At 36.5% G+C, this 27901-nt stretch overlaps 1 protein-coding gene across 1 annotated transcript in view; it reads right to left on the reverse strand.

Moving 5' to 3' along the window:
* The window catches only part of LOC101417236 (olfactory receptor 7A17-like), a 69720-nt gene that overhangs the window by 13298 nt on the left and 28521 nt on the right, over nt 1–27901 (reverse strand). The window contains exon 4 of the mRNA XM_058290412.2: nt 5883–5952. Within this exon, the coding sequence (XP_058146395.2) occupies nt 5883–5952 (70 nt within the window). The remainder of the gene's footprint in view (nt 1–5882; nt 5953–27901) is intronic.

Raw genomic sequence — 27901 nt, forward strand, 5'->3', positions numbered from 1 at the left:
GGGACACCCCTGCATGGTGTGGCACTCCTTGCGTGCATCAGCACTGTGCATGGGCCAGCTCCACACGGGTCAAGGAGGGCCGGGGTTTGAACCGCGGACCTCCCATGTGGTAGACGGACGCCCTAACCACTGGGCCAACTCCGTTTCCCTACACATTAAATTTCTTAAATAGATGATATGGCTCTTTATCTGAAAATGTCACAGAAAACAAATGTTTCTGCTTCTCCTTGATACTTTCACCTACTTGCCATCCTTGTCCATAATTGTTAATACATTGTCATGCCAATATTTCCTACTCAAATTCTCATAGAATTTATTTTATTCAACAAATACTTCAGCCTCTACTTTTGTAACTTGTGGTGAAAAAGTAGGGGTAATGGATATTGGTGATGATAGCACAATATCCTGAATGTACTTAATATTAGCAAAATGCACACTTGAAAATAAATATAATGAGCAATATTGTGTTGTATAATGGTTACTACAATTAATTGTTTAAAATAATTAATTAATTAATTAGTGTTATTCTTTTTTAACGATACCAAAGTCTCAGTATTGTTAAGATGCCTTATCTTCCCAACATAATCTATATATTCAACTCAAACCATTTCTAAATGACAGCAGTTATTTTGAGGATATAGACAAACTAATTCTCATTTTTATATGGAAAGGCAAAATATGCTGAAGAAGATAAAGTCATAGGATCCATAGCACCTTCTATTACCTAGATAGCCTAAAAAATACTGAAGAAGAAGAAATTTGTAGGACTGTACAAAATGATTTCAAGACTACTATAAAAGCACAATACTAAGACAGAGTTGTTTGTTGAAATAGAGGCATAAACTAAGGTTAGAGAACCAAGAAATAGACCCACACAAATTTGGTCAAGTAATCAAATACAAAGAAGTAAAGTCATTTGAGACAGTGTGGTCTTTTCAAGAAATGGTTCTGGAGCAAAGGGATTCACACATGCCAAACAAAATGGAATTTATTTTATCCAACAAATATTTTGACCAGTCACTTTGTACCCTGTGGGAAAAAGTTGAAGCAATGGATGTTGGTAATGGTAGCATAACATTTGAATGCAATTAATATTACCAAATGTTATGCAAATATATTTTTTAAAGATTTATTTATTTATTTAATTCCACCCCCCCCTCTGGTTGTTTGTTCTCTGTGTCTTCCTGCTGCATCTTGTTTCTTTGTCTGCTCCTGTTGTCCTCAACTGCAGGGAAGTGTGGGCGGTGCCATTCCTGGGAAGGCTGCAATTTCTTTGGCGCTGGGCGGCTCTCCTTACCGAGTGCACTCCTTGCGCATGGGGCTCCCCTACGGAGGGGACACCCCTGCTTGGCAAGGCACTCCTTGTGCGCATCAGCACTGCGCATGGGCCAGCTCCACACAAGTCAGGAAGGCCTGGGGTGTGAACTGCGGACCTCCCATGTGGTAGACGGACACCCTAACCACTGGGCCACGTCCGTTTCCCTGTTATGCAAATATGAACTCAATATGAATCATACACTTACAAATAAAATGCAAAGCATAAAACTTCTAGAGTAAAACATTCAAAAAAATCTAGGAAACAGTGGTTTAGGGATGAGTATTTAGATACAGTACCCAAGGCATGATTCAAGAAGAAAATGTATAATTTGGGTTTCATGAAAATATGTGATGGATGTAATATGAAAGACTTGATAAGAGAATGAAAAGAAAATCAACAGGCTTTAGGAAAATATTTGAAAACCCATATTCAATAAATTATTTGTATTAAAAAATATAAAGGCTTAACAGCCAACAATAAAAAAAATCCAATCCAATTTAAAAATGGGCAAAAGATCTGCACAGAATCCTAATCAACAAGACAGACCATTGGCATATAATTATAATCAGAAGATGCTCAATATCATTTGCCATTATGTAACTGCAAAATTAAAACTGCAAAGATATATACCCACACACTTATTAGAATAAATAAAAACCTAAACACTAACAATAACAGTCATAGGTGCTGGTGATGATATGGAGAAATACAGCTTTCATTCATTGTTAGAATAAAAATGGTACATATAGAAGGCAGTTTAGCATTTTCTTTTAAAACCAAAATAGTCTTACCATATAGTCCAGCAACTATACTCTTAGGAAATATGTGGCTTATATGAAAATTCCACACAAAACCCATTGGTGAATATTTTTGGCAGATATTTAACCTCCAAAATCTGTAAACAACCAAGAAGTTCCTCAATAGACGAATAAACGGCGTGCTAATCCGCACAAGGCAATAGAGCTAAGTGATTAAAGGAAATGTTCCATCTAGCCACAAAATGATGAATCTCAAAACCTGCTGGTAATTGAAGGAAATTAATCTAAAAACACTACATATGTATGATATCAACTACATGACCTTCTGGATAAGGCAAAATAACAGACAGGTTTTAGGGAGAGGGGCAGTGGGTTGAACAGGTGAAGCACAGGGGAATTTTTAGATCAGTGAAACTATATTACGTAATATTGTAATTGCATAACATGGCATTATGCAATCATAAAACCCATTGAACCTGATAATTTAGAGTGAAATTTGATGTATGCATAGAAAAAATTCATTTACAAGGTTAAGGGAATCCCAGAATGGAATGCAAACTACTCAAGAACCATCTAACTGTATTAACAATGTACGACATTCCTACTCTGAAAGGGATGGGGGATAGGAGCTGAAAGAAATAATATTGAATGTAAATGGAGTCTGTAAAATGAGTCATTAACTGTTCATTAACTCTGTATTCTAGTTGATAATGTATCTCTCCAGGGTATGGGTTAACAATACTATTGCTTTTGTATCTGTATGAGGCAATGAAGTAGATGGATGGCAGTTGGGAGAATGTTTCCAACTGTGGAGTGGGAGGTTACAGATAAAGAAGGCAAGGAGTCTAGACTGTTCTATGTGATAATGTTTAGAGGTAGACACATCAAGATGAATTTGTGTGTAAGTTAAAGTAGATACAGAGGAATACGTGAAGAAACATTTATTAATATGTGTATATATATGTTAGTGGACATACTTACATTTCCTTAGTCTTTCAACAGAGAAGGCCTCAATGCCCCAGAAGCAAGGAGATGATCTGTTGCCCAGACCTTGGATTTTATCACCATTCTTCAATACAAGTCTCCTTGGAGAAATGATTGATTCTAGGACTGAGGAAAAGAATATACAAGAAGACCATGTATCATCTCGTAATGTCAAAAAAGAAGTAGGTGCTAAAGAAATCCCTCAATGATGGGTCATATCAGAAAGACACAGGGAACAGCAGAAAGTGCTCCAATGGAAACAATTGGAACAAATTGAATGAAATAAAATAGTACTACATCTCAAAACAAATGATCAAATAATGTGATGAACCCATCCTTATATACATAGATTATTGACTAAATAAGTGAGAACTAATATTCCATACAGAAGTATTCCAATATTTTATGACATTTTTTTTTTCAAGAAGATAGGGCATAAATCCCACTTCTTTTGTCTGGGCTTCACCTAGTGACTTCTTTCCAAAGGTGATATATGGAATGACAGAGAAATGAGGGATTTTATAATGGTCAACATCAACAGTGACAAGTCATGTTGATAAAATGCACCCTGGATATGAAATGATGAAAATGACAATTTATCTCTACTGTCTTCCTCCAAACACATATAATCGCAGTCTAGCATGAGAAAACATCAGAGAAATCCCAACTGAAGTACATTTTACAAAATGTCTGACCAGGACTCCTGAAAACTCCTCAGCTCATTAAACCAAGTAGGGTCTGAGAAACTGTCTCCAACACAAAGGGACTAAGAGTTTATGATAAATAAGTGTAATCTGGTCTTCTGGAAGGGAGATCTCAAGAGCAGGGTGAAATAAGTGCATGGTTATGAAAACTCCTTCTACTATCCTTGAAATTTTTCTGTAAATCTAAAACAGTTTAAAGCACATTGTATGTCCTCCCATGGCCCACTGGGTGGACTGTGGGAGAGTGTTGGCTATGGGGTGGACCACTGACCATGAGGTGCAGTGGTACTCAAAGATGTATTCACCAAAACAGTGAATGTCTCATGATGATGGAGGAGATTGTTGTTATGGGGGGAGGAGTGGAGTGAGGGGGGTATTTTTTAATGTAACATTAAAAAAATAAATAAAGACAAAAATATTAAGTTTGTCAAGAAGAAATGTTCTTAGTGAAATGGAAAAGCTTAGGAAACAACAAACTCTGAGCTTCATTCCAGATGTTATTGCATGTCTTGGACAAGATTATCACACTGCTCTAAGTCTCATATTCTTCATCCATTAAATCAGAATAGTGAAACCAGTATCATAGAATACTGAAAAGAATTAAATAAAATAATGATTATAAAATGTCAGACATTTTGCGTAGAATAAATAGTGAATATTTTAAATATTATGACACCTCAACACACAGATTCATTCCCCAGGGCAAGACTCTTCATGAATGTCACCTTCTATACACACTGCACAATCTCTCCAATGAATTCAATGATACATATCTTATAGACAAATGCAAGGCTCTCTGATAGCTGGTGCTATCAACTTGTCCAGGTTTATGTTCCATTTGTCACATCCTCATTGTTCATCGGTTATTATTAACTGTTTCTGAAACCTCACCACTCCCTATGCTTATTTGATTCCACCATTCTATCCCTGTCCTCTCTTCTTGGAGGGCTTTTATCCTTCATCCTCCTGGAATTACTGCAATTCCTCCTTCATGCTCAATAAAATGACCAGCTCCCTTATGGAGAGTTTTATTCCCTCCCCAGGACGACTCCAAACTTTTGGATCATCTTTAGGAGGATTTCAGAGCAACCCCACAATATGGCAAATATTCGTTTCTATGTTTTCTGTTGCATTAAGACATAATTTCTTTACTATAAGAACTAAAGCGTTAATCATTTCTTTATTACCAGAATAATATTTAGTCCTTACTATAAAGTGTATGATGAATAAATCATTGGAGAAAGTCTAGTTAATAGTGTATGAGATAAAATCATCACATAATAACCACTAATTATTGGTATACCTTAATCTTACATTTGGTATATTTTTCCATACTCTCCAATTATTTTTTTTAATTTTATTCATTTTGTAAAAATATTACATTCAAAAAGTATGAGGTTCCATTCAGCCCCACCACATAGTCTCCAATTATTAACACAATCTTTAGCAAGTATTCTACAACAAAGTAAGATTTTGTCAGAACGTATTGTGAGGGCAATCTTCTCCATGAATATGTTTTAAGTTTGTACCTTCTCCTATATATAAGAGAAGGTACAAACTTAAAAATATATATATATAAATGTTTATTCACTTTCATCATATATATATATATAAAGATGAAAGTGAAAAAACAGATACCACTAACAGTTGTAGAGGAAGAAGAAGCAGTGAAATAAGTGAAAATCTTGTTAAGAGAGGGAAGACCAATGAGTGACAGCTAAGGCCAGAAGAGACAGATTAGAGAAGGAAAATATTTTAGGGTATACACTATCTGCTTGTACTCAGGCCTTTTAAATAGGCAGGACTGAGTGATGTTGCTTTCATTATGTATATGTTTCAAGAGTTACCACAAATAAGATTTCCCTTAAGCCAAAATGCATTTCCTCAAGTACCTGTGAAGATTCTGTGTCTCATCAAGAAATTATCAAAGAAGGGTCTGAGTTCACTTATGCAGATTCTTCCTTGAATGAGGGTTGAAGTTGGAAGTGCTGTTCCCAAAATAGCAGGGAAACAGAACTACTCACAAAATGTCTAGAAAATAAAATTGCGTATCCTCATCACCAGAGATAAGTAAAAAGACTTAAGGTAGTTTAGAGAAAGCTTCTAGGGTTTCTGTACCTGTATGGGTTTCATTCCCATGAGCATCATTAATGAAGTAGTCTTTCATCTTCATGAGATATTTAGTTTTCTGTAGAAAAGAAAGAAATCACAATACAATCTTGTGGCAGCTTTGATCTTTGGGAGACATCATTGGAGCTCCACATTCATCTCCTATCCCAGTGCACTCCTTCCTCCCAGGAGGAGGTCACCTCACTTTAGGTGTGAGCTCTGTATTGCAAGGTTCCCCTGAATGATTTCTTTGTTGCTGGCTGAGGAGAGAGATTCTGGATACACTAATATATCTTCTGTATCTGATCTGTCTCTTCTGGCATTGGATCTCATTCATGAAACTCCTCTCTAAGCAGGAATTCCTCTTTTTTCATTGCTTTTGTTTTCTCCCCCATATTTAGCAATTTCTGTTCAACTCACTCAAGAAATATTTATTCAGAATACTGTCAGGTAAACACTCAACTATGTTCCCGGGGTGAAGAAAGGTGAAGATTTGTTCTTGCTCTCCAATATCTCCCAGTCTAAACAAGCCAATAAAAGAAATAAATAGATCACCATATAATCAGTCCTGGTGAAATATAATCCTATCTGAATGAAGATTGTCCTTTCTGCTTAAAAAGTCTCCTGGAAAGTTGAAAGGAATAATGATGAAGCTATGGATTTCTGGGTAGTACTGGCATCTTAATAATAGGAATTTTTCCTATCCATGGACAAAGGATATTTTACCATTTCCTTATATCTTCTCTAATTTCTTGCAAAAGTATTTCCTAGTTTTCATTGTGCAAGTCCATCACCTATTTAGTTAAAATGATTCCTAGGTGTTTTGTTCTTTTAGATGCTATGGTATATGAATTTTTTAAATACACAGTTAACATTCTTTGAAGGTTTATAAAACACAACAAATTTTTGCATATTAATTTCATACCTTAGAATGGACGTGGCTCAAAAGATTGAGCACCTGCCTTCCATATGGGAGATCCTAGGTTCAGTTCCCAGTGCCTCCTGAAAACAATCAAGCGAAAGACATTTAAAAAACAACACAGGAAAGCTGATATGGCTCAGCAGTTGAGCACTGGCTCCCCATGTCTGAAGTCCTGGGTTCAATCCCTGGCCCTCCATACCTCAAAAAATAATATCTCATGTAATGCTTTTTGCTGTATTAATTTATGAGCTGTAGAATTTTCTTGGGGATGCTTTGTCATGTTCTCTATAAAGGAAAATGACTTCGCTGAAAACTGTTTTACTTATTCCTTTCTAATTTGGATGCATTTTATTTAGTTTTCTGGACTAATTTCCTAACTTCCAGTTCACTTCTGAATAGCAATAGAGAAAGTGGTCTTCCTTTCATTATTTTAGCATTGAAGAAAAGATTACTTGTGTTTTTACATCATTGCTGTTTATCATGTTGAGGAAGTTACTCTCTATTCTTATTTTTCTGAGTGTTTTTATCATGAAAGTTGTAATTTGTCATTCATATTTACTGCATGAATTGAAATTTACAAGTGATTTTTTCTCTTAGTTGTGTTAATGTTGTGCATTACATTGATTTTCTTGTGATGAACATAAGTGCATATTGAGATAAATCTCACTAGGTCAGGAATACTTCTTTTAATATTCTTTTAATATTCACTCATATTTGATAAGACAGTTTGTGTTCAGTGATTTTAGATCTATATTATGTAAGGAACTGGTCCTTAGTTTTCTTTCCTTATGTCTTTATGTAGCTTTCATATCAAAATAGTTTTAGTATCATAGAAGGAGTTTGGAAGAGATAACCTGACTATAAGTTGGAAGATTTGGAGTACTGTAATTATTTCTTCTTTGAATATTTCAGATTTCATTACAGAAATTCTCTTATCCTACACTTGTATTTTTTGGGAGGTTTTTGATGAGTAAATAAGTCCCTTTCCTTGTTACCCTTTTGTTGAGATCTATCTCTTTTCAATTAATTTAGGTAAATTTGGTGTTTCTAAGATTTGGCCCACTTTCTTCCAGTTTATCTAGATATTGGCAGACTAGTGTCCACAGTATTCATTCATAATCACTTTAAGATCAGCAATATCTAGCAATGTCCCTAATTTCATTTTGGATTGTAGTGATTTCATTCCTCTCTTTTTTTCTTTCTCAATCTAAATAAATCATTGACTATTTTATTGAACTTTTCCTAAGAGTAAAATAATTTCAAATGTAAATCCTCTCTTTTCCACCAAAACTCCAAGAATTCATACAAATATGGACTCAACAAATTAACATAACACAATCTTAAAAATAGATAAACACTTAGAAAAACAAGTTACCATGACTAAGAGCCAGAAGAAAAACAGATAGTAGAAATAAGCCTTTAACTGTTTCAGAGCTTGAAATTATGCAGACACAGAATATGAAAAAACTCTTTTTAATGAGATTTAGAAAATTAAAGAGTATTGCAAATATATAAAATGGCATAAACCTATTTCGATAATGAAATAAATAGAACCTCTAAAGCTGAAATATGCAATGATGAAAATTTATAATTTCTATGTAGTTGAACTGGGAGAAATTTAGTGGCAATGGAAACCAAAGTCCCTTGCAGCTTGAAACAGAAATTTGAAAATAAATAAAATTTATATCTGTGGACATTCCTACATCTGACACTTTTTCTGTATCCCTGCAGTTACTGACAGTAAAACGTTCCCTCACATGATAGTTTCTTCCCACAGCAAAATAGAACTTCGGTGGTTCATTCCAGTGATTTTTTTCCCACTGTGATTTCCTCCTTGGATAAAGAAAAAATACACAATATCATCCTTCTGGAAATTCCAGTAGATGAAACACATATGAAAAACCCTTAGGATGATGTATCTCAGAGTTATTAATATGTAGGTGCTTCCAATACTTCTGAGAAGGGTGGTCTTTAAGTGTGGAGAAATGGGAAGAGAGGCATTGGGGAATGACACTAGGAGTTGAAGTCCAAGACGTCATTATGAAATACTGTTACTCTAGAATTTGTTTCTATTGGAAACTCAGCTTTTGGCACTGGAGGAAGAAATCATTGCTTCTATGTTTGAAATATACTCACTTAGAGACTCGCTACATTATTATGGTGCATTATATGAGGCAAAGCCACTGTTATTGTTTTCCACTGTGTCTTAGTTTAAAAGATATTCCCTGAAACTGAGGGTTTTTATTCTCACTTCCCCCACTCTGGACAGTTGATCTTCATTTGACAGTGTTCATCTTCTCTAAATTTCTCATGGTACAGTTCCAGTAAATAATTATTCTTTTCACACAACATAATAAAATTGAACAGAACAGATCTCACTCACAATGTGTCTTCTCCTCCTTCTATTTCAAATACATTTCATGCTTCCCTGGCATCAATCTAGTCTCCCATTTCTCCAGGGAATATATTAGTGTTTAACTCTTTAACCTGGCTTTTAGCTCTAATTCAATTTATGGAAGTATTTTTTTCAGTTGAATGCCATATTTTAAGGCTTCTCTTCAAGGTTTCACATTAAAAGAAAACATAAAATGCACTTTAATTTCATCAATAGCATACAACATGATGGGTTTTTCATTCTTGTACCCATTTATAGATTCTTAAGGAATAAATTTAATTTTCCATGAGAGCAAATTTATATACTAGTTTAGAGTGAATGATTATTGTTTCCACATATTTTCAGGTTTTGGAGAAGATTAAAAATGTGACAAAACAAGGAATACAATTTTTTGAGAGAAAAATAAAAGATGGAGAAATGGGAAAGTAAGTAAAGATTTAGGTAAGTACATAACTTTAAGGAAAATATATCAGAGTTGAAATGCTCTGTGTGATTACTGATTAATGGCATGTGTTCAAAGAAATCTTATTTTTTAAATTTTGTATGTAAACACAGTAAGTCTACATAAAAACCTGAAATTATCTCCTAATATCTCGGTATAATAGTTGAAAAAGTTATTGTAGGAAATGGGGAAAATATATACCTTGCTTTTATGGTCTGTAAATATGAACAACTATTATAGCAATTGCTTAGCAAAATTTCCAGAAAATGTTCTTTACTATAAGAATAAGTTTTAAGGTGTAACTGTAGATCATGGGGAGAATCACAGAATTTACGGAGATCACCATTGTTTGAAGGATCAAAGATAGTGTTGTTGATTACAATCTCACTTAACTTATGATTTGGAATGTGCAGAAAGTGGTATATCAGAGATATGATTTGGATTATTGTAAACCAATCAGATGATGTCTCCAATTCAGGATGTGACTTGTTTCTGGAGCCAATGAATAAAAAACCTGATAAGTGGTACGCAGCCTTTCATTAGAGGATTATTTTTCACCAAAACCATAAAATACTAGAAGTTCTTTCATCTAGCACTGACTATAGTACACCTTCATCCCTCCAGCATCTGCTACGATTTTATATATATAAATTACATGTATGAAATATTTCATTATTGAAAGTCCAGGCAGCAGTTTCTGCCTTCAATACTGATTTCAGGAAATACAATAAGAAAGATCACATGATGTAAAATAATAAAAAAGAAACAAGTGACATTTACTTACAAAAAAATAAAGAAAAAGAGCTCTGATATTAGGCAAATAAAAGTTATCTTGCTATACACTTATAAAGAATTTTTATTTAGATCTCTCCCTTTGTGGCCTCTATTAGTCATGAGCAATTTTCTAAACTTGAGACAAGAATCCTTTTTTAGAGAGAATGCTTCTCAGCTATTTAAAACACGGCTTCATGTCCTTATTTCTAAGACTGTAGATAAAGGGTCATAGGAATGGCCACCATGTACATCCCTGAGGCTATTGCATTTGTCCTTGAGTTTTAGGAAGCAGTAGAGCTGAGCTACACTTCAACACCTACACTATAAAACAAGGTCACTACTGAGAGGTGAGACCAACAAGTAGAAAATAATTTGTACTTGCCTTCAGCTGTCTAAATTCTAAAAATGGAGGATATACTCTTTGAGTAGGAGAAAAGGATCCCAGTGAGTGGAGTAAAACCCACAAGTCCAGAAGCAAAATATAGCACTTCATCATTTTAGGAAGGTATCAGAACAGGCAAGTTGGACTCCCGGATTAAGTTCACAGAAAAAGTGGGGAACTTCCAAACCTGTAAAAAGACAATTGCAAAACCATTAAGCCCTGTAAAAGGCAATACAAAACACTCAATAACCAGCATGCCAGTAGCAGGAGGCTACAGAGCTAGGGCTTCATGATGACTGTGTAGTGCAGAGGGTGACAGATGGCCACAAAGCTGTCGTAAGCCATTGCAGTCAAAATGGCATCATCTAATTGTCCAAAAAGTATGAAATGAAAACATCTGGATGAGGCAGTCTTCAAGAGTTATGATTTTTCTTTCTGCCTGGATGTTCAGCAGTATCTTTGGGACAGTGGTGGAGGTGAAACAGATATCTGTAAAAGACAAGTTAGAGAGGAAGAAGTACATGGGTGTGTGGAGGTGGGAGTCTGAGATGATGGCCAGGATGATGAGCAGGTTCCCTGTGAAGGTGACCAGGTACATCAACAGGAACAGTCCAAAGAGGAGGGGCTGCACTCCTGTATCTTCTGACAGCCACAGGAGGACAAATTCTGAGACACATGTTTGGTTTTCTCTTTCCATGTAGATGATGAAGTTCCTAGAAGAGATATGAGAATAATGTAAATTTTGCCACATACAGTAACTATAAAAATATAATATATGGTATGATTTCTTTTGTAAGCAAACTAAGATTATATTTTTATAGATTTTATAAAGATTTAATTTCCTTATTTAACAATGTCAGAGAAATCAAATGCTCCTGCTTTTCCTTGATAATTTTGCTGACTAACTATACTTGTCCACAATGGAAATCACTATGCCCAGGCAATATTTTCCACTACAAATTCTCTCAGACTTTATTTTAATCAACTTGACTAATGACCAGTGTTTTTCTACCTTGAGAAAAAATAGTGAAGAATATCAAAGTAGTAGGAACCGTATTACCTAATTTCAATACTTAATATGAAAACAATATTTAAACAGTACCCACTTGAAGAAATAGACAACAAAAATAATGCACCCATGCAAATGTGTTCAATGAATGTTTCACAGAGGACGAAGACAAATTCATGTAGACAGTATGGTCTTCTCAACAAACGGTACTGAAACAATAGGATGCACTCGTGCCAAACAAAAAAGAACTTAAGCACAGATTGCAAATATTTCATAAAAATTAAATCAAAGTGAATCATACCTCTTAAAAAGTAAAATGAATGGTAAAAGTTCTAGAATAAACTTATAGAAAGTTTAGGGGCCCATGGTGTGGTAATAAGTTTTTAGATAAAGCATCCAAAGCATGATCTATGAGAAAAGTTTATTTATAAGCTGCTGTTATTCAAATGTAAAATTCCTCCTCTGTGCAATACATTGATAATGGATTGAAAAGAAAATCTACAGATTTCGGAAAAATATTGACAAATCACATCTGTTAAATGACTTACACCCAAATATACAAAGAAGCCTTAACACCCCCAAAATAAGAAAGCAAATGCTGAAATAAAAAATAGTCAAAAGCTCTGAACAGAATCCTAAGCTAAGTATATATACACTCCCCAAGTAAGCATACAAAAAGAAGCTCTCATTTGCCTCTGGACTATAGAGAATATAACTGGGAAGGAAGGTAGTGCTCCAACACCTGATGGCTGTGTTTTTATCAAAGTCTGATGAAGGAAAACACATAGCATGAATTATTTCAATCTGTTTTTTTATTATTGTTTAAATTTTTAGACATAGGGACATTTATTCTGGAAATAAAGGGCAAAACCAATGTTTGCAAGGTAAGTCTTTCAGATGAAGCGTATTAAAAAAAAAAAAAAAAAGGGAAAACGGACTTTGGCCCAGTGGTAAATCTAAATGATAGCATTATTGTATAGGATTTGATTATGCTTTGAAAAGGTATGGTTTGTACTTCTGAATAGAATTCTGAATGAAATATTTTTGATGTGGAAATTTTATTTAACCCAAATATATGGATGGATATATATTAAACACACAAACTGAAAAGCAAATACTTGAATGATAGTAAATAACTTAGTCAGTGTTATGAAAATAATGGCTCACTGATTTTCATTTTATCATAAAAGAAATAATTGATTGATTTCTATGCTAGAAAGATACTGCTGTTACTATTCACTCTGTTTTCCTTGCTTCTGTAGAGTAAATTTGTGACAAGGATTAAATATTTTTAATATTCATTTTGATTCAGAGACAGGGTTTTGTTATATATGGAATCTGTTAAAGTCCAGTCAAAATTGAATGCAAATGTGAAAATTCTGAAGTTTCTTTTAATATTGATTTGTCCTTAAGATTTTGGCTTTAAAATTTCTTTTATTTTTAAAAAGCATAGATTAATTTTATTTTTTAAATTAATTTTTAATTCATTTTTAAAAATATTACATTCAAAAAATATGAGGTCCCCATGTACCCCCCACCCTCCTCACCCCACTATTCCCCCCACAGCAACATTGTGCTCCATCATCATAACATATTCATTGCATTTGGTGAATCACTGCACCACATGGTGATTGGTCCACATCATAGAACACTCTCTCATGTTACCTCCAGTGGGCCATGTGAGGATCTACAATGTCTGGTAATTGTCCCTACAGAACCACCTAGGAAAACTCCAAGTCCTCAAAATGCCTCCACATCTCATCTCATCTCTTCCTCCCATTCCCCACACCCAGCAGCCACCATGGCCACTTTCTCCACACCAATGCCATATTTTCTTCAATTACTAAACACAATAGTTCATGAATAGAATATCAGTAAGTCCACTCTAATCCATACTGTATTCCTCCATTCTGTGGACCTTGGATTGTTTGTGTCCATTCCACTTCTATGTCAAGATGGGTCTTTGATTCCACATGGATGCTGGATGCAATCCTCCTGCTTTCAGTTGTAGGCACTCTTGGATCCTTGGTGTGGTGGTTGATATTCTTCAACTCTATGTTACCTGAGTGGAGTAAGTCCAATAAACCAGAGTGTAGGAGATTAAATCTGTTGGAGCTCAGGGTATGTCCATCATATGGTCAGTCCAGAGATTCAGATCCCCTAGATATAACTTAAACCCCAGCCCCAACTACAATTCTGGCAAAGTAACAGGAAAGGCTTGTGAAAAGAGATCACACCTGAGTCCAGCTCCATCAGACAGAAACACAACTCCAAAGAAGGGCCAACTGACAAGGCAGTGAACTCCATCTGCCATGACCATAAAACCAGTGAGTCTTTTTAATCCCTCAAAAGAACCAATACCTGGGGTTGTATCTACTTTATCTGTCTCTGAGACTCTGCTCAGGCATGCATAAGTCAACCCCTGAAAACTTCCAGGGTCTTTTTTAGAGACTCATAGCCATATAAACTCATTTGTCCTTTCTGTTTCCCCCTTGATTTAGGTCAAAAAGCATTTTTAACTCCTGTTATTATATGTACACAGGGATATTCTGCTGGTTCGAGTTGAACCTTTTATTCAAGGTCATTTTCTAGTTACGTAATCAGCTGGTACTTGGTAGTGATCCCTCAGCACCAGGGAGGCTCATCCCTGGGAGTCATGTCACACACTGTGGGGAAGGCAATGCATTTACATGCTGAGATTGGCTTTGAGATTGGCCACATTTGAGTGACACGGAGGCTCTCAGGAGGTAACTCTTAGGCACACTGCTGCTCTATGCCTTGTTCTTATTTCAGGTGCACAGGCTCACAAACATAATCATTAGTATCAGGGGCTCATTATTGGACCTTCATTCCTTTTTGGTCTTTGCCGTTGCACGTGGGGGATTGTTGTTGTTCCTTTAGGGACTGTGATAGAACTCCCCTGGCTAGGAACTCAGCACTCCCTCAGTTGTTGTTTTTAATTGTTTCCACTATGTAAATATCCAAACTTTTTTATGTACCCTGGATATACATGCTGTAGAACTCCCTGTCAACCATATGTTCCCTCTCAATAACATCCCACACCAGTATTCCTCCGCTGCCATTGTTGAACCACTCTGTGATCCAAAACTTTCTGAAAAGTGAAGCCCAATATGTTGCCAGGTTCCCTTACCAGTAAAATGGAATATAGCGAAGAGTTTAAAGGTTAGATATAGAATACATATTAATTTGGAAAAATTCTACATCCTATCTTTTTCTTTTCTTTTTTCTAATTATTAAGTTTATCATCACAAGAGTTTCAAATCACAGCAATTCATATACACAATACACAGTACTCCCACATATCCAACATAAAACCTTTTCCCTTCCACAGCAATAAACTTTTAACATATTCATAACATATTTACTGAAACTGATGTACAGATATTGAGACAATAGCTTTCAAACAAGTTAACATTTGTGTTTACATGGTGGCTTATACTTTAGGCTATACAATTTTCTAAATTTTTAGTTATACTATGTTTTACATTATGATTTACATTTTAGCCTATCAGTCCCTATATATTTTTGGTGTAATTTTACATGTTTTATATCCATCCTTGCATACTCTTGTGAAACACTTCTATTGCCCTCACAGTTACACTGGTTCCATCAATTCAATACCTATTTCCCCCTCCCCTTAGGGCCCACAGTGACAGTCAATCTTCATTTTTTGAAGAGCCATGTTCAGAGATACTTGCGACAGTTTTGAGGACTTGATATGTTCAAGTGCCCTAATACCATGGGAGCCACCTTTTCTCTTGAGAGATACAGTTCCCTCTATTTGATGGCATCAGTCCTCCCCAGGATGTGGGTATACCTTAATTCTCATTATGTGCGTCTCTACCCAATGATATAACCCACTCTGGCAAAATGAGCATTCACATATTCCCTAGGAGTCTGTCCTACATCAGATTATCCTCTTTAAGTATCTTAAACAGCTAACTTTCCTTATTATATTTTTTAAAAGGTTTTCTCAGCATTTTACTCTCAATGAACACCTGCCAATCTCCTATGTTCGTATGTTGCCCCATCCCCCCAATTTCTTGGACAATATTACCCGTCCTCCTATCCGTAGCCTCCCTCAAGCCCAGAAAGCCTCACCCAAAGGTAACCCTATGCCCTCATGTTATCCTTTCCTTGTATACATACTTACTACCAGCTTATCATAGATTTCACCCATGTAGATGTCAGCGTACATCCTTCCTCTACCCCCCGAAATCCTGTAAGCTCTCATCCAGTCTCTAGCTCTCTGAGGCAGCTTGGTTTACTTATTTCATATCATTTAGGTCATATAGTACTTGTCTTTAATGCCTGGGTTGCTTCACTCAACATATTGTTCTCAAGATTCATCCATGTTATCACGTGTGTTTGAAGTGTATTTGTTCTTATAGCCGAGTAGTATTCCATTGTATATATATATAACATTTTATTGATTCACTCATCTGTTGATGGGCATTTGGGTCGATTCCAACTTTTGGCAATAGCGAACAATGCTGCTATGAAGATGGTGTGCATATATTGATTTGTGTCCTTGTTTTCAGTTCTGCTGGGTATATAACCAGCAGTGGAATTGCTGGGTCATATGGCAAATCTATTGTTACTTTTTTGAGAAACCGCCAAACTGTCCTCCAGAATGGTTGGATCCTTCTGCATTCCCACCAGCAGTGGATGAGTGTTCCCATTCCTCCACATCCTCTCCAGGATTTGTAGTCTTCTGGTTTTTTCATAGCTGCCAATCTTACGGGAGTAAGGTGGTATCCCATTTTAGTTTTGATTTGCATTTCCGTGATAGCTAGAGATTTGGAGCATTTTTTCATGTGATTTTTAGCCATTTGTATTTCTTCCTTGGAGAAGTGTCTGTTTAAATCTATTTCCCATTTTTTAAATGGGTTGGTTATCTTTTTATTTCCAAGAAATAGGAGTTCTTTATATATGGTAGTTATAAGTCTCCTATCTTATATATGGTTACCAAATATTTTTTCCCATTGTGTAGGCTCCCTTTATACTTTCTTGACAAACTACTTTGAGGTGCAGAAGACTTTAATTTTGAGGAGGAAGTCCCTTTTTTCTATTTGTTCTTTTGCTGCTTGTACTTTTGGTGTGAATTTCATGGAGCCATTTCGTATTACAAGGTCTTGTATATGCTTCCCTACACTGCTTTCCAAAGTCTCTATGGTCTTGGCTCTTATATTTAGGTCTTTGATTCATCTTGAGTTGATCTTTGTATAAGGTATGAGATGGTAATCCTCTTTCATTCATTTACATATGGATATACAGTTCTCCAGGCACCATTTGTTGAATAGGCCTTTCTCTCCCAGTTGAGAGGGTTTGGTGGCTTTATCAAATATTATATGGCTATATATATAAGGATGCATATCAGAATTTTCAAATCTGTTCCATTGGTCTGTATGTCTCTCCTTATATGAATGCCATGCTGTTTTTACTAATGCAGCTTTGTAGTACGTTTTGAAATCAGGTAGTGTGATTCCTCCAATATCACTTTTCTTTTTCAATATATCTTTGGCTATTTGGGGCCTCTTTACTTTCCCAATAAAATTCATAGTTAGTTTTTCTACTTCCTTATAGAATGCTTTGTTGATTTTTATTGGGATTGCATTAAATGTGTACATCAGTTTTTGTAGAATAGAAATCTTATTAATATTTAGTCTTCCTATCCATGAACAGGAAATATTCTTCCATTTATTTAGGTCTTCTTTGATTTCATTTAACAGTCTTGTGTAGTTCTCTGTGTATTAGTTTTTTACCTCTTTAGTTAAATTTATTAATATGTATTTGATTTTTTATTGACTATTGTAAATGGTATTTGTTTCTTCATTTCCTCCTGAGCTTGCTTATTATTGGTGTACAGAAATGTTACTGATTTTTGCACATTGATCTTATACCCTGCAACTTTACTAAACTCATTTATGAGTTCTAGAAGCTTTGTTGCACTGAAAGCGGGAGGATTGCATCCAGTATCCATGTGGAACCTGAGCCTCCTCTTGACATAGAGGTGCAATGGACACAACCAATCCAATGTCCACAGAGAAAAGGTGGCATTGAAGTGGGAAAAGTGGACATGGTGGCTAATGGGTATGGGGAATGGCAGGAAGAGACGAGATGTGGAGGCGTCTTTGGGACTTGGAGATGCCCTGGATGGTGCTTCAGGGGCAATCACTGGACATTGTAAATCCTCACAGGGCCCACTGGATGGAATGGGGGAGAGTATGGCCCATGATGTGGACCATTGACCATGAGGTGCAGAGGTTCCCAGAGATGTACTTACCAAATGCAATGGATGTGTCATGATGATGGGAATGAGTGTTGCTGGGCGGGGAGTGGTGGGGTGGGGGTGGTGGGGTTGAATGGGTCCTCATATATTTTTTTAATGTAATATTTTTACAGAATCAATAATAAAAATAAATAAATTTAGGAAAAAAAAATAGAAGCTTTGTTGTAGACCTCTCAGGGTTTTCTATGTATATAATCATGTTATTTGCAAATAATGAAATTTTGATTTCTTCCTTTCCAATCTGAATGCCTTTTATATCTAGTTATTGTCTCAGTGCTCGAGCAAGTACTTCTAAGGCAATGTTAAATAGAAGGGGAGAGAGTGGATATCCTTGTCTTGTTCCTGATCTTAGAGGGAAGGATTTTAGGATTTCACCATTGTAAATGATGTTGGCTCTGGATTTTTCATAGATACTCTTTATCATGTTCAAAACATTTCCTTGTATTCCAAAGTTTTGGAGTTTATTGTATCAAGAAAGTGTGCCATATTTGTCAAATGCTTTTTCTGCATCTATAGATATAGTCATGTGATTTTTTTCCTTCAATTTGTTTATATGGTGTATTACATTGATTGATTTTATTATGTTGAACCATCCTTGCATACTTGGCAGGAATTCCACTTGGTCTTGGTGTATAATTCGTTTAATGTGTTGTTGAATATGGTTAGCAAGTATTTTGTTGAGGATTTTTGTGTCTAGGTTCATTAGAGAAATTGGTCTGTAATTTTCCTTTTGTTGTGTCTTTGGCGTTAGTACTAGGGTAATGTTGGCATCATAGAATGAGTTCGGTAATGTTACTTTTGTTTCAATTTTTTGGAAGAGTTTTAGCAGGATTGGTGTTAGTTCTTTCCGGAATATTTTGTAGAATTCACCTGTGAAGTCATCTGGCCCTGGGCTCTTCTTAGTTGGGAGGTGTTTAATGACTGATTCCATCACTTTACTTGTTAATTGCTTTGTTGAGATCATCAATTTCTTCTTTCATCAATATAGGCTGCTTATGTGTTTCTAGGATTTTGTCCATTTCCTCTTAATTGTCACTTTTGTTGGAATATATTTTTTCAAAGTATCCTCTTATGGTAGTCTTTATTTCTGTGGAGTCAGTGGTGATACCTCCTTTTTTCTTATTTTGTGTATTTGTGTCTTCTCTCTTTTTTTCTTTGTTAGTCTTGTTAAGGGTTTGTCAATTTTATTGATCTTCTCAAAGAACCAGCTCTTGGTCCTGTTTAGTTTTTCAAGTGCTTTCTTATTTTCTATTTGATTTAGTTCTGCTCTTATCATTGTTATTTCTTTCTTTCTTCTTCCTGTGGGATTACTTTGTTGTTTTTTTATGAATTCCTCCAAATGTGCAGTTTATTCTTCAATTTTTGCTCTTTCTTCTTTTTTGATGTATGAATTTATGGTTATAAATTTCCTCTCAGTATTGCTTTTGCTGCATCCCACAAGTTTTGTTATGTTGTATTATCATTATCTTTAGTTTCAAGGCAGTTATTGATTTCTTTTGAGATTTCCTCTTTGACGCACTCTTTTTCTAAGAGTATGCAGTTCAATTTCCATATCTTGGTGTGATATCTAGCCATCTGGCCCCTGCAGATTTCGAGCTTCACTCCACTGTGGTCAGAGATATTATTTTGTATGATTTGGATCTTTCTGAATTCATTGAGAATTTCTTTGTGGCCTACCATATGGTCTATCTTGGAGAATGTTCCATGTGAACTTGAGAAAAATGTATATCCCGCTGTATTCAGGTGTAATGATCTGTATATGTCTGTTAGATCCAGCTCCTCTAATATACTGTTCAAAGGTTTTGTTTCTTTAGTGATTCTCTTGAGATGTTCTGTCCAAAGTTGATAGTGGTGTTTTAAAGTCTCCCACTATAATTGTAGAGGCATCTCTTCTTTCACTTAGTTTTTCCAGTGTTTGCCTCACGTATGTGGCGGTTCCCTTGTTAGGAGCATAAATATTTATGAGTGTTCATTCTTCTTGAGAGATTGTCCCTTTCACTAATATGTAGTATCCTTCTTTGTCTCTCACAGTTGTTCCACATTTAAAGTCCATCTTGTCTAATATTAATATAGCTACTCATGTCTTTTTTTTGGTTATTGTTTGCTTGTAAGACTGTTTTCCAACCATTCACTTTCAGCCTCCATGAATCCCTGGATCTAAAATGTATTTCTTGTAGACAGCATATAGATGGGTCATATTTCCTTATCCAATTTCCCAGTCTGAATCTTTTGATAGGTGATTTTAATCCATAGACATTCAGTGTTATTACTTTCAAGGAATTATTTATGTTAGCCACATTTTGATTAGACTTGTGTTTGTCATATTTTGTTTGTTTCCTTCTTTTTTTCGTCTTTTTGTTGCTCTTACACTCTCCTCCAACTCTACCTCTCCTGTTTTTTCCTTTCTTTCTGCAGAACTCCTTTTAGTATTTCTTGAATGGGAGGTTTCTTGTTGGCATACTCTTTCAATTTCTGTTGATCTGTGAATATTTTTAACTCTCCATCATTTCTGAATGCTAGTTTAGCTGGTTAGAGTATTCTTGTTTGGAATTTTTTTCTTTTAGTACCTTGATTATATCATACCACTGCCTTCTTGCCTCCATGGTTTCAGATGAGAAATCAGCCCTTAATCTTATGGAGCCTCCCTTGTATGTGATGTGTTTTTCTCTTGCTGTTTTTAGAATTTTCTCTTTGTCTTGAGCATTGGATTATAGGACAAGCATATGTCTTGGTGTGGGCCTGTTGGGGTTTATGATGTTTGGGTGCATTGTGCTTCCTGGATATGCACATCTATCTCTCTCAGTAGAGTTGGGAAGTTTTCAGCCATTATTTCCTACAAAATGCTTTATGTCCCCTTTCCCTTCTTTTCTCCTTCTGGGATGCCTAAATTACGTATGGTTGTCCATTTTGCACTGTCATTCAGGTTCTTAAGTCCTAGCTGGATTTTTTTCTGTCTTTTTATCAATCAAATCTACTATGTGTTTGATTTTCAGTGTACTCTCTTCCATGTTGCTAATTCTCTCATCTGCCTCTTCTAATCTGCTGCTATGTGCTGAGAGTGTATTTTTTATTTCTTTAATTGTGGAGTTCATTCCCATTATCTGTTATCTTTTTGTGTATGTGTGCAATTTCCTCTCTAAGTGTTTTATTCATATGATTAAACTCTTCCTTTACTTCATTAAGTTTGTCTCTAAAATATGTTCTGAGATCTTTAATTACTTGTCTGATGTTCTGCTCCCCTTCCTGGTTTTTAGTTTGTTTTTTTGGATTGAGCCGTATTTTCCTGGTTTGGTTTGTAGCTTTTTGTTGCTGTCTGGTTATCATTTTATCTTGACAGGTTTAATCAGTTCCTTAGCTTCTTTATCTTGTCTTGGTGATTAATTAGTTGTTGTTCTTGTGTAAGTGTTATGTCTTCTCTTTTCACTTTGTTCTTCTTATTCTGATTTCTTGTTGCCGCCTGAGTTCATTTTGAAGGAAAATATTAGGGCCAGGGATAGGCAATTGTGTAAGAAAAGAAAATGTGTAAAATAGTATTGGTAATAAATGTTAACAGAGCAACAATGTGCGATGTGGGTGAATGGATACTAGATTCATGTAAGTTGTGTAGTGTTATTTCAGTAAGTAGAGTACCTATAATGAGATATTCAACTGAATATGGGGAGGAGTATAGTATGAATTAAAAAGCCAGTGTTTTCATGATAGAGAGAAAGAGGAAAGAAAGACAATAATATCAAGAGTGGATAAAATACAGAAAATAGAACAAAGGTATTAGAAATTAAAAGTTAGACAATTTGGGGACCAAAGAAAGGGAGGTAGAATGTAAGAGAGACAGTTTATGATGGAGGATAGCAAGATGTAGGGAAAGGGGATAGTGTATTTGGCCAAAATCAATTCACACAGAAATGAGGACATGGAGGTTGAGGAAGCACAGCAAATGTGAGGTGCTCCCTGTAGCACCTATTTTATAAATAAGATAAAGTAAAATAAGAAGAAAAAGAAAAAAAGAAAAAAAAAGAGAAGAGAATAAAAGGGGATAGGCAAAAAAAGGGAGGGAAACAAGCAAGAAAAAGAAAAGAAGAAAGAAAAAAAAACCTAAATAAATGAAATAGGACGTTGGGGCATACAATGGGAGAAAAGACCAGGAGATAATGCAATATTAGCAACCCAGAGAATAAATTTAAAAAAAAATTAAAAGAGAAAAGGGAAAAAGGAAAAAAATAAACAACACAAACACCAAGGCCTAGAACAACCAAGTACCTCAGATGGCCCTCATGGTGTGGTGGATTCAGGGATGGGAAGTCTGTGATATTGCAGACTCAAGAGGTGTGAGTATCCGGGGTGTGGGCCACCAGGGTTTAGGGGACACAGGCCTGGGAGCCATGAATCCAGTTAACAGGGAACCTAGGAGCACCACAGTGCAACACAGCCTTCAGGGATCCCTGCAGCTGGGCCACAGCTCTATGGGCAGCGGTCAGACCCGCAAACTCTGACCTCTGTGTCAGTAACCCAAAATTCCCCTTCTCACAAGAGTGTCTTCTGTCACTGTCTCACCAAGTCTATTTCAGGACACTTCCCACCCTGCAAGCCCCCAGAACAGCCTGCTGGGGGCGCCTCTGTACTACAGGTAGTTCAAGGACTACTTAGGGAGATGGGTTCTAGCCAGAAGCTCTGATCTCCATGTCAGAAACCCAAAATTCCATGTCTCACAAGAATGCCTCGGTCTCAGTCTCACCAAATAGACTTCCAGACACCTCCCACCCTGTAAGACCCCGAAACAGCCTGCCAGTGTCTCCCCAGCACTACAAGCAGTACAGGGATGCCATAGATGGACCTTCTGCCCTAGGGGGAGGGGCTATAGCCAGAAGCTCTAATCTCCATGACAGAAACCCAAAATTCCACATCTCGCAAGAATGTCTCCATCTCTGTCTCACCAAATCAACTTCCAGACACCTCCCACCCTGCAAGCCCCCAAATAGCCCACTCATGTCTTAGGAATTCCCCAGCACAGCAGAGCCTCCAGGAGTTGCCACCACCATGCCACCCACCCCAGGGGAAAGCATCCCGTGTGCAGCCTAATCTCCATGAAAGAGGCCCCAAATTCTACCTTTTATACAAATCTTCTCTGTCACTGTCCCACTAAATCGATGTCCAGACACCTCCTGCCCTGCAAACACCCATGACAGCCTGGTCCAGAAAAATTCCAACCCTGCTCAGCCACTTCTTTACAGGAGAGATTATAAGGTGCACTCACTCAGACACCATCTTGCCCTGCCTCCTAAAAATTCTTAACAGTGGTAGTTGGCATTTGTTTGTTGTGTGAAGTACTGAAAAATTGTTACAATAATGTATTTATTTTTTAGACTATTAATGTAAGTAGGTTAGTCCTTACCACAAGACATTTTTTAAGAGTCCATTTTTTAATGAGTAGCTTTTACAGATACATCATATAAAATTTACAGGTATATTTTTAAAAAGGTGAGTGGTTTGGGAGAGGGAAATGCACATGTGCCCTTCCCTTCTGATTTAATTTTTCTGTAATCTAAAACCTCTTTAAAAATAAGTTCATTATATTAACAACTTTAAAAACTAATAATAATACTCACCTTTTTGACTGCTTTTTCAAGAAGTTAGTTTTACCTTGTTTTGAATATTATTTGCATGGGGTTATACAGTAACCATTATTTTGTGCCTGGCTTCTTTTGTCTACATTATGCCTGTGAGGAGATTTATTCATTTTCTTCCAAAGTTATTTCTTATATGTGTGATGCATTGATAAATATCACATTTGATGCTTTTATTTTTTAGATTATTACTGAAAGTAGGTTATTTCTTAACACAAGTGAATCATTTTTTAAAGCGTGCATTTTTTAATGAAATTCTTTTATGGATAGATCATAATAAATTTTACAGCTACATTTTTAAAAAGGTGGGTGATGTGAGAGAGGAAGGGGCTACCTGCGAATCCTAATACTTTTTACTTTTCTGTAATCTAAATCTCCTTTAAATATAATATTCATTATATTTTAAAAATTCAGAAAAAATATAATAGTCACCTTTCGTCTGCTGCTTTAAGAAGATAGTTTTGCCTTTTTTGAATATTATTTGCATGGGAATATACAATAACCATTCATTAGTGCCTGTCTTCTTTGTTCCACAATATGCCTGTGAGGAGACTCATTCATTTTGTTCCAAATATTAGTAGTTCAAACTTTTTCATGCCTGTGTTGTATTTCATTGTATATTATATCATAATTTATCCATCTCTTCTACTGTTGGTAGACACTTGGTTTGTTTTCAGTTTTGGGCATTAGGAACAACAATGCTTTTAACATTCTCAAATGTATCTCTTTGCACACAGACAAACAGACTCACACACATAAACACACACACATATATACACATGCATACAAATTTTCTTGGGTACATACCCAGAGCAGAAATTTTGAATAAGAGATCATTACTGTGTTAAACTTTAGTAGATTCTACCAAAAAGCTTTCCACAGGAGTTGCATGAATTTATCCTCTCATCAGCAATTTATGAGTGTGCCATTCCTCCTGCTCCTCACTAGTACTTGATGTTGTCAATCCTTTCAATTCTAGCCATTCAGGTACAAATGATACTGGTGCAAACTTAACAGGAATAACATTTAAGTTTATTAAATTCTAAACAGAATGGATACCTTTCTAAGTGGAAGCACGCTAAAAAGTGTTTTCTTCTGTGTTTGAAAAGATATTTGAGAGAGGCAGGGCAAGATGGCATCTGAGTGAGTGCACCTCATAATCTCTCCTGCAAAGAAGTGGCTGAGTAGGGTTGGAGTCCTGCTGGAGTGGGCTGTTTTGGGTGTTTACAGGGCAGGAGGTGTCTGGACATTGATTTGGTGGGACGGTGACAGAGGAGATTCTTGCAAGAGGTAGAAATTTGTTTCTCTTGCTCAAGGGTTGGAGGTTGTGGGCTGGACCATTCCCCCTGGGGATGGGGGCCCAGCTACGGCAATTCCTGATGGCTTTGTTGTGCTTGGGTGTTCCCAAGTCCTGAGCAGACTTTTTTGGGGGCTTTCAGGGCAGGAGATGTCTGGATGTCAATTTGGTGAGACTGACAGAAGAGATTCTTGTGAGAGGTAGAATTTTGGGTTTCTGACATGGAAGTCAGAGGTTGTGGGTGGGACCCTTCACCCTAGGGTTGGTGGCCCAGTCACAGGGATGCCTGAAGGCTTTGTTTTGCTGTGATGTTCCCAGGCCTCATGTTCACCAGATGCGTGGTTCCCAAGCCTGTGTCCCCTAAACCCTGGTGGCCCAAGCACCAGAGACTCACACACCTGGAGTGTGCAATATCCTGGACTTCCCATCCCTGAATCCACTGCACCCTGAGGTCTGTCTGAGGTCATGGATTACCGTAGCCCTCCATGTTTTTTTTGTTTGTTTGTTTATTTTTCTCCTTGAGCTTGGAACAGTGTATCAGTTGACATGGGGAGAGTCTGGGATGAAAGGAAAGGTGAATCTACTGAGAAAGCCCAATTTACCTAAACATTCTGGGATAGGAAAAATGGTCTGGAAGAAGGTAGAGTCAGAAATTCAATTAGACCACCCTTAGCAACACCTAAGGGGGAGGGACTGTAGGACATTCTGTCCAAGCTTCCAATAGCATATTTGGGGTATATGATGAGGTTTGGTGCTCTCACACTGCAAATAAAGAGTCACAGTCCTCTGGGTTGAGTTGGTTCAACAAGGACCTACTTGACTCTCCTACCAGACCTCTCAGGAAGCTTTCCTGCTGCCCTGAGAGAGAAAGAATTGAAGAAGGGAGAAAAGGGGAAGGTCAGATCCCTAAGCATATTATTTAACTGCAAAGAGGATTCCTAGCTTGAAACATTGCTTCATTTTTTGTTTTGTATTGTTTTGTTTTGTCGCGGTTGCTAATATTGCATTGTCTCCTTGTCTTTTCTCCTGTATTATTCCCCAAGGTCCTTTTTCAATTATTTAGTTATTTTTCTCTTTTTCTTTTTCTTGCTTGTTCCCCCCCCCCATTTTTCTTTGCCCCCATTTTTCTCTTCTTTTTTTTTTCTTTTCTCTCTTTTCCTTCCTTTTTATTTTATTATCTTTAGATGATAGGTGCTGCAGGGAGCACTTCCCATTGGCTGTGTTTCCTCACCCTCCATTTCTGCTTTTCTTTATGTACTGATTTTGGCCACCTACACTATCCCCTTTCCCCTACATCTTTCTATCTTCCATCATCTACTGTTTCTCTTCCATTCCACCTCCCTTTCTCTAGCCCATGAATTTTCTGACTTTTTCTTTCTAATACCTTTGTCTTGTGTTCTGTCTTTGATTCACTCTTGATATACATTTTTTAATGTTTATTTATTTCACTTCCCTTCTCACCATGCCCCAGTTGTCTGTTCTCTGTGTCTATTTGCTGCATTTTCTTTCTCCACTTCTGTTGTGATCAGGGGCATGGGAAACTGTATTTCTTTTTGGTTGCATCATCTTGTTGTGTCAGCTCTCCGTGTGTGTGGAGCCATTCCTGGGCAGGCTGTACTTTCTTTTGCACTGGGTGGCTTTCCTTATGGACTGCACTCCTCAGACATGGGGTTCCCCAGCATGGGGACACCATGCGTGGCATGGCACTTCTTGTGTGCATCAGCCCTGCACATGGGCCAGCTCCACATGGGTCAAGGAGGCCCGGCTTTTGAACCAGGGACCTCCAATGTGGTAGGTGGATGCCCTAACCACATGGCCAAGTCTGTTTCCCACACTCTTGATATTATTTTCCTTCTTTCTCTATCCCTTTCTCATGAAAACACTGACCTTTTAATTCATACTATATTCCTTCCCAAATTCAGTTGACTGTTTCATTATAGGTACTCTACTTACTGCTATAACTCTACACAACTTACATGAGTCTAATATCCATTCTCCTAAATCTCACATTGTTGTTCTGTTAACATTTATTACCAATACTACTTTATACATTTTCTTTTCTTACTCATTTTGCTTTTCCTGGCCCTAATATATTCCTTCAAAGTGAATTTAGCCAACAAAAAGAAAATAGAGTAAGAAAAACAAAGTGACGAAGAGAAGACATAACACTTACACAAGAACAGCAAATAATTAATACCCAAGACTAGACAAAGAAGCTAAGGAACTGATTAAACCCTTCAACATAAAAGGATGATCAGACAGCAACAAAAAACTACAAACCAAACCAATAATCAGGAAAACATGGATGAATCCAAAAAAACAAACTAAAAACTAGGAAGAGAGCAGAACATTGGACAAGTAATATAGAATCTCAAAACATATATTTGAGACCACCTTAATGAAGTAAAGGAAGAGATTAAAAATATGAAGAAAACACATGGAGGGGATATTGCAGACATACGCAAAAAGTTAACAGATATGATGGTGATGAACACCACAGTTCAAGAAATCAAAAATAAACTCTCGGCAAATAGGAGCAGATTGGAAGAGGCAAAAGAGAGAATTAGCGATGTGGAAGACAGTACATCTGAAATCAAACAGATAGTAGAACTCATAGATGAAAAGACAGAAAAAATCCAGCTGGCACTTAGGGAAATGAATGACAATGCAAAGTGCAAAAACATACATATTATAGGCATGCAACAAAGAGAAGAGAAAGGAAAGGGGACAGACAGGGGGTTAGAGTAAATATTGGCTGAAAACTTCCCAAATCTATTGAAGGAGATGGATGTACATGTCCATGAAGCACAACACACCTCAAACAGCATAAATCCCAACAGGGCTACAGCAAGAAATATACTTGTCAAATTAGC

Source organism: Dasypus novemcinctus, chromosome 30 (assembly GCF_030445035.2).
Source record: "Dasypus novemcinctus isolate mDasNov1 chromosome 30, mDasNov1.1.hap2, whole genome shotgun sequence".
In the NCBI taxonomy this organism is placed as follows: Eukaryota; Metazoa; Chordata; class Mammalia; order Cingulata; family Dasypodidae; genus Dasypus; species Dasypus novemcinctus.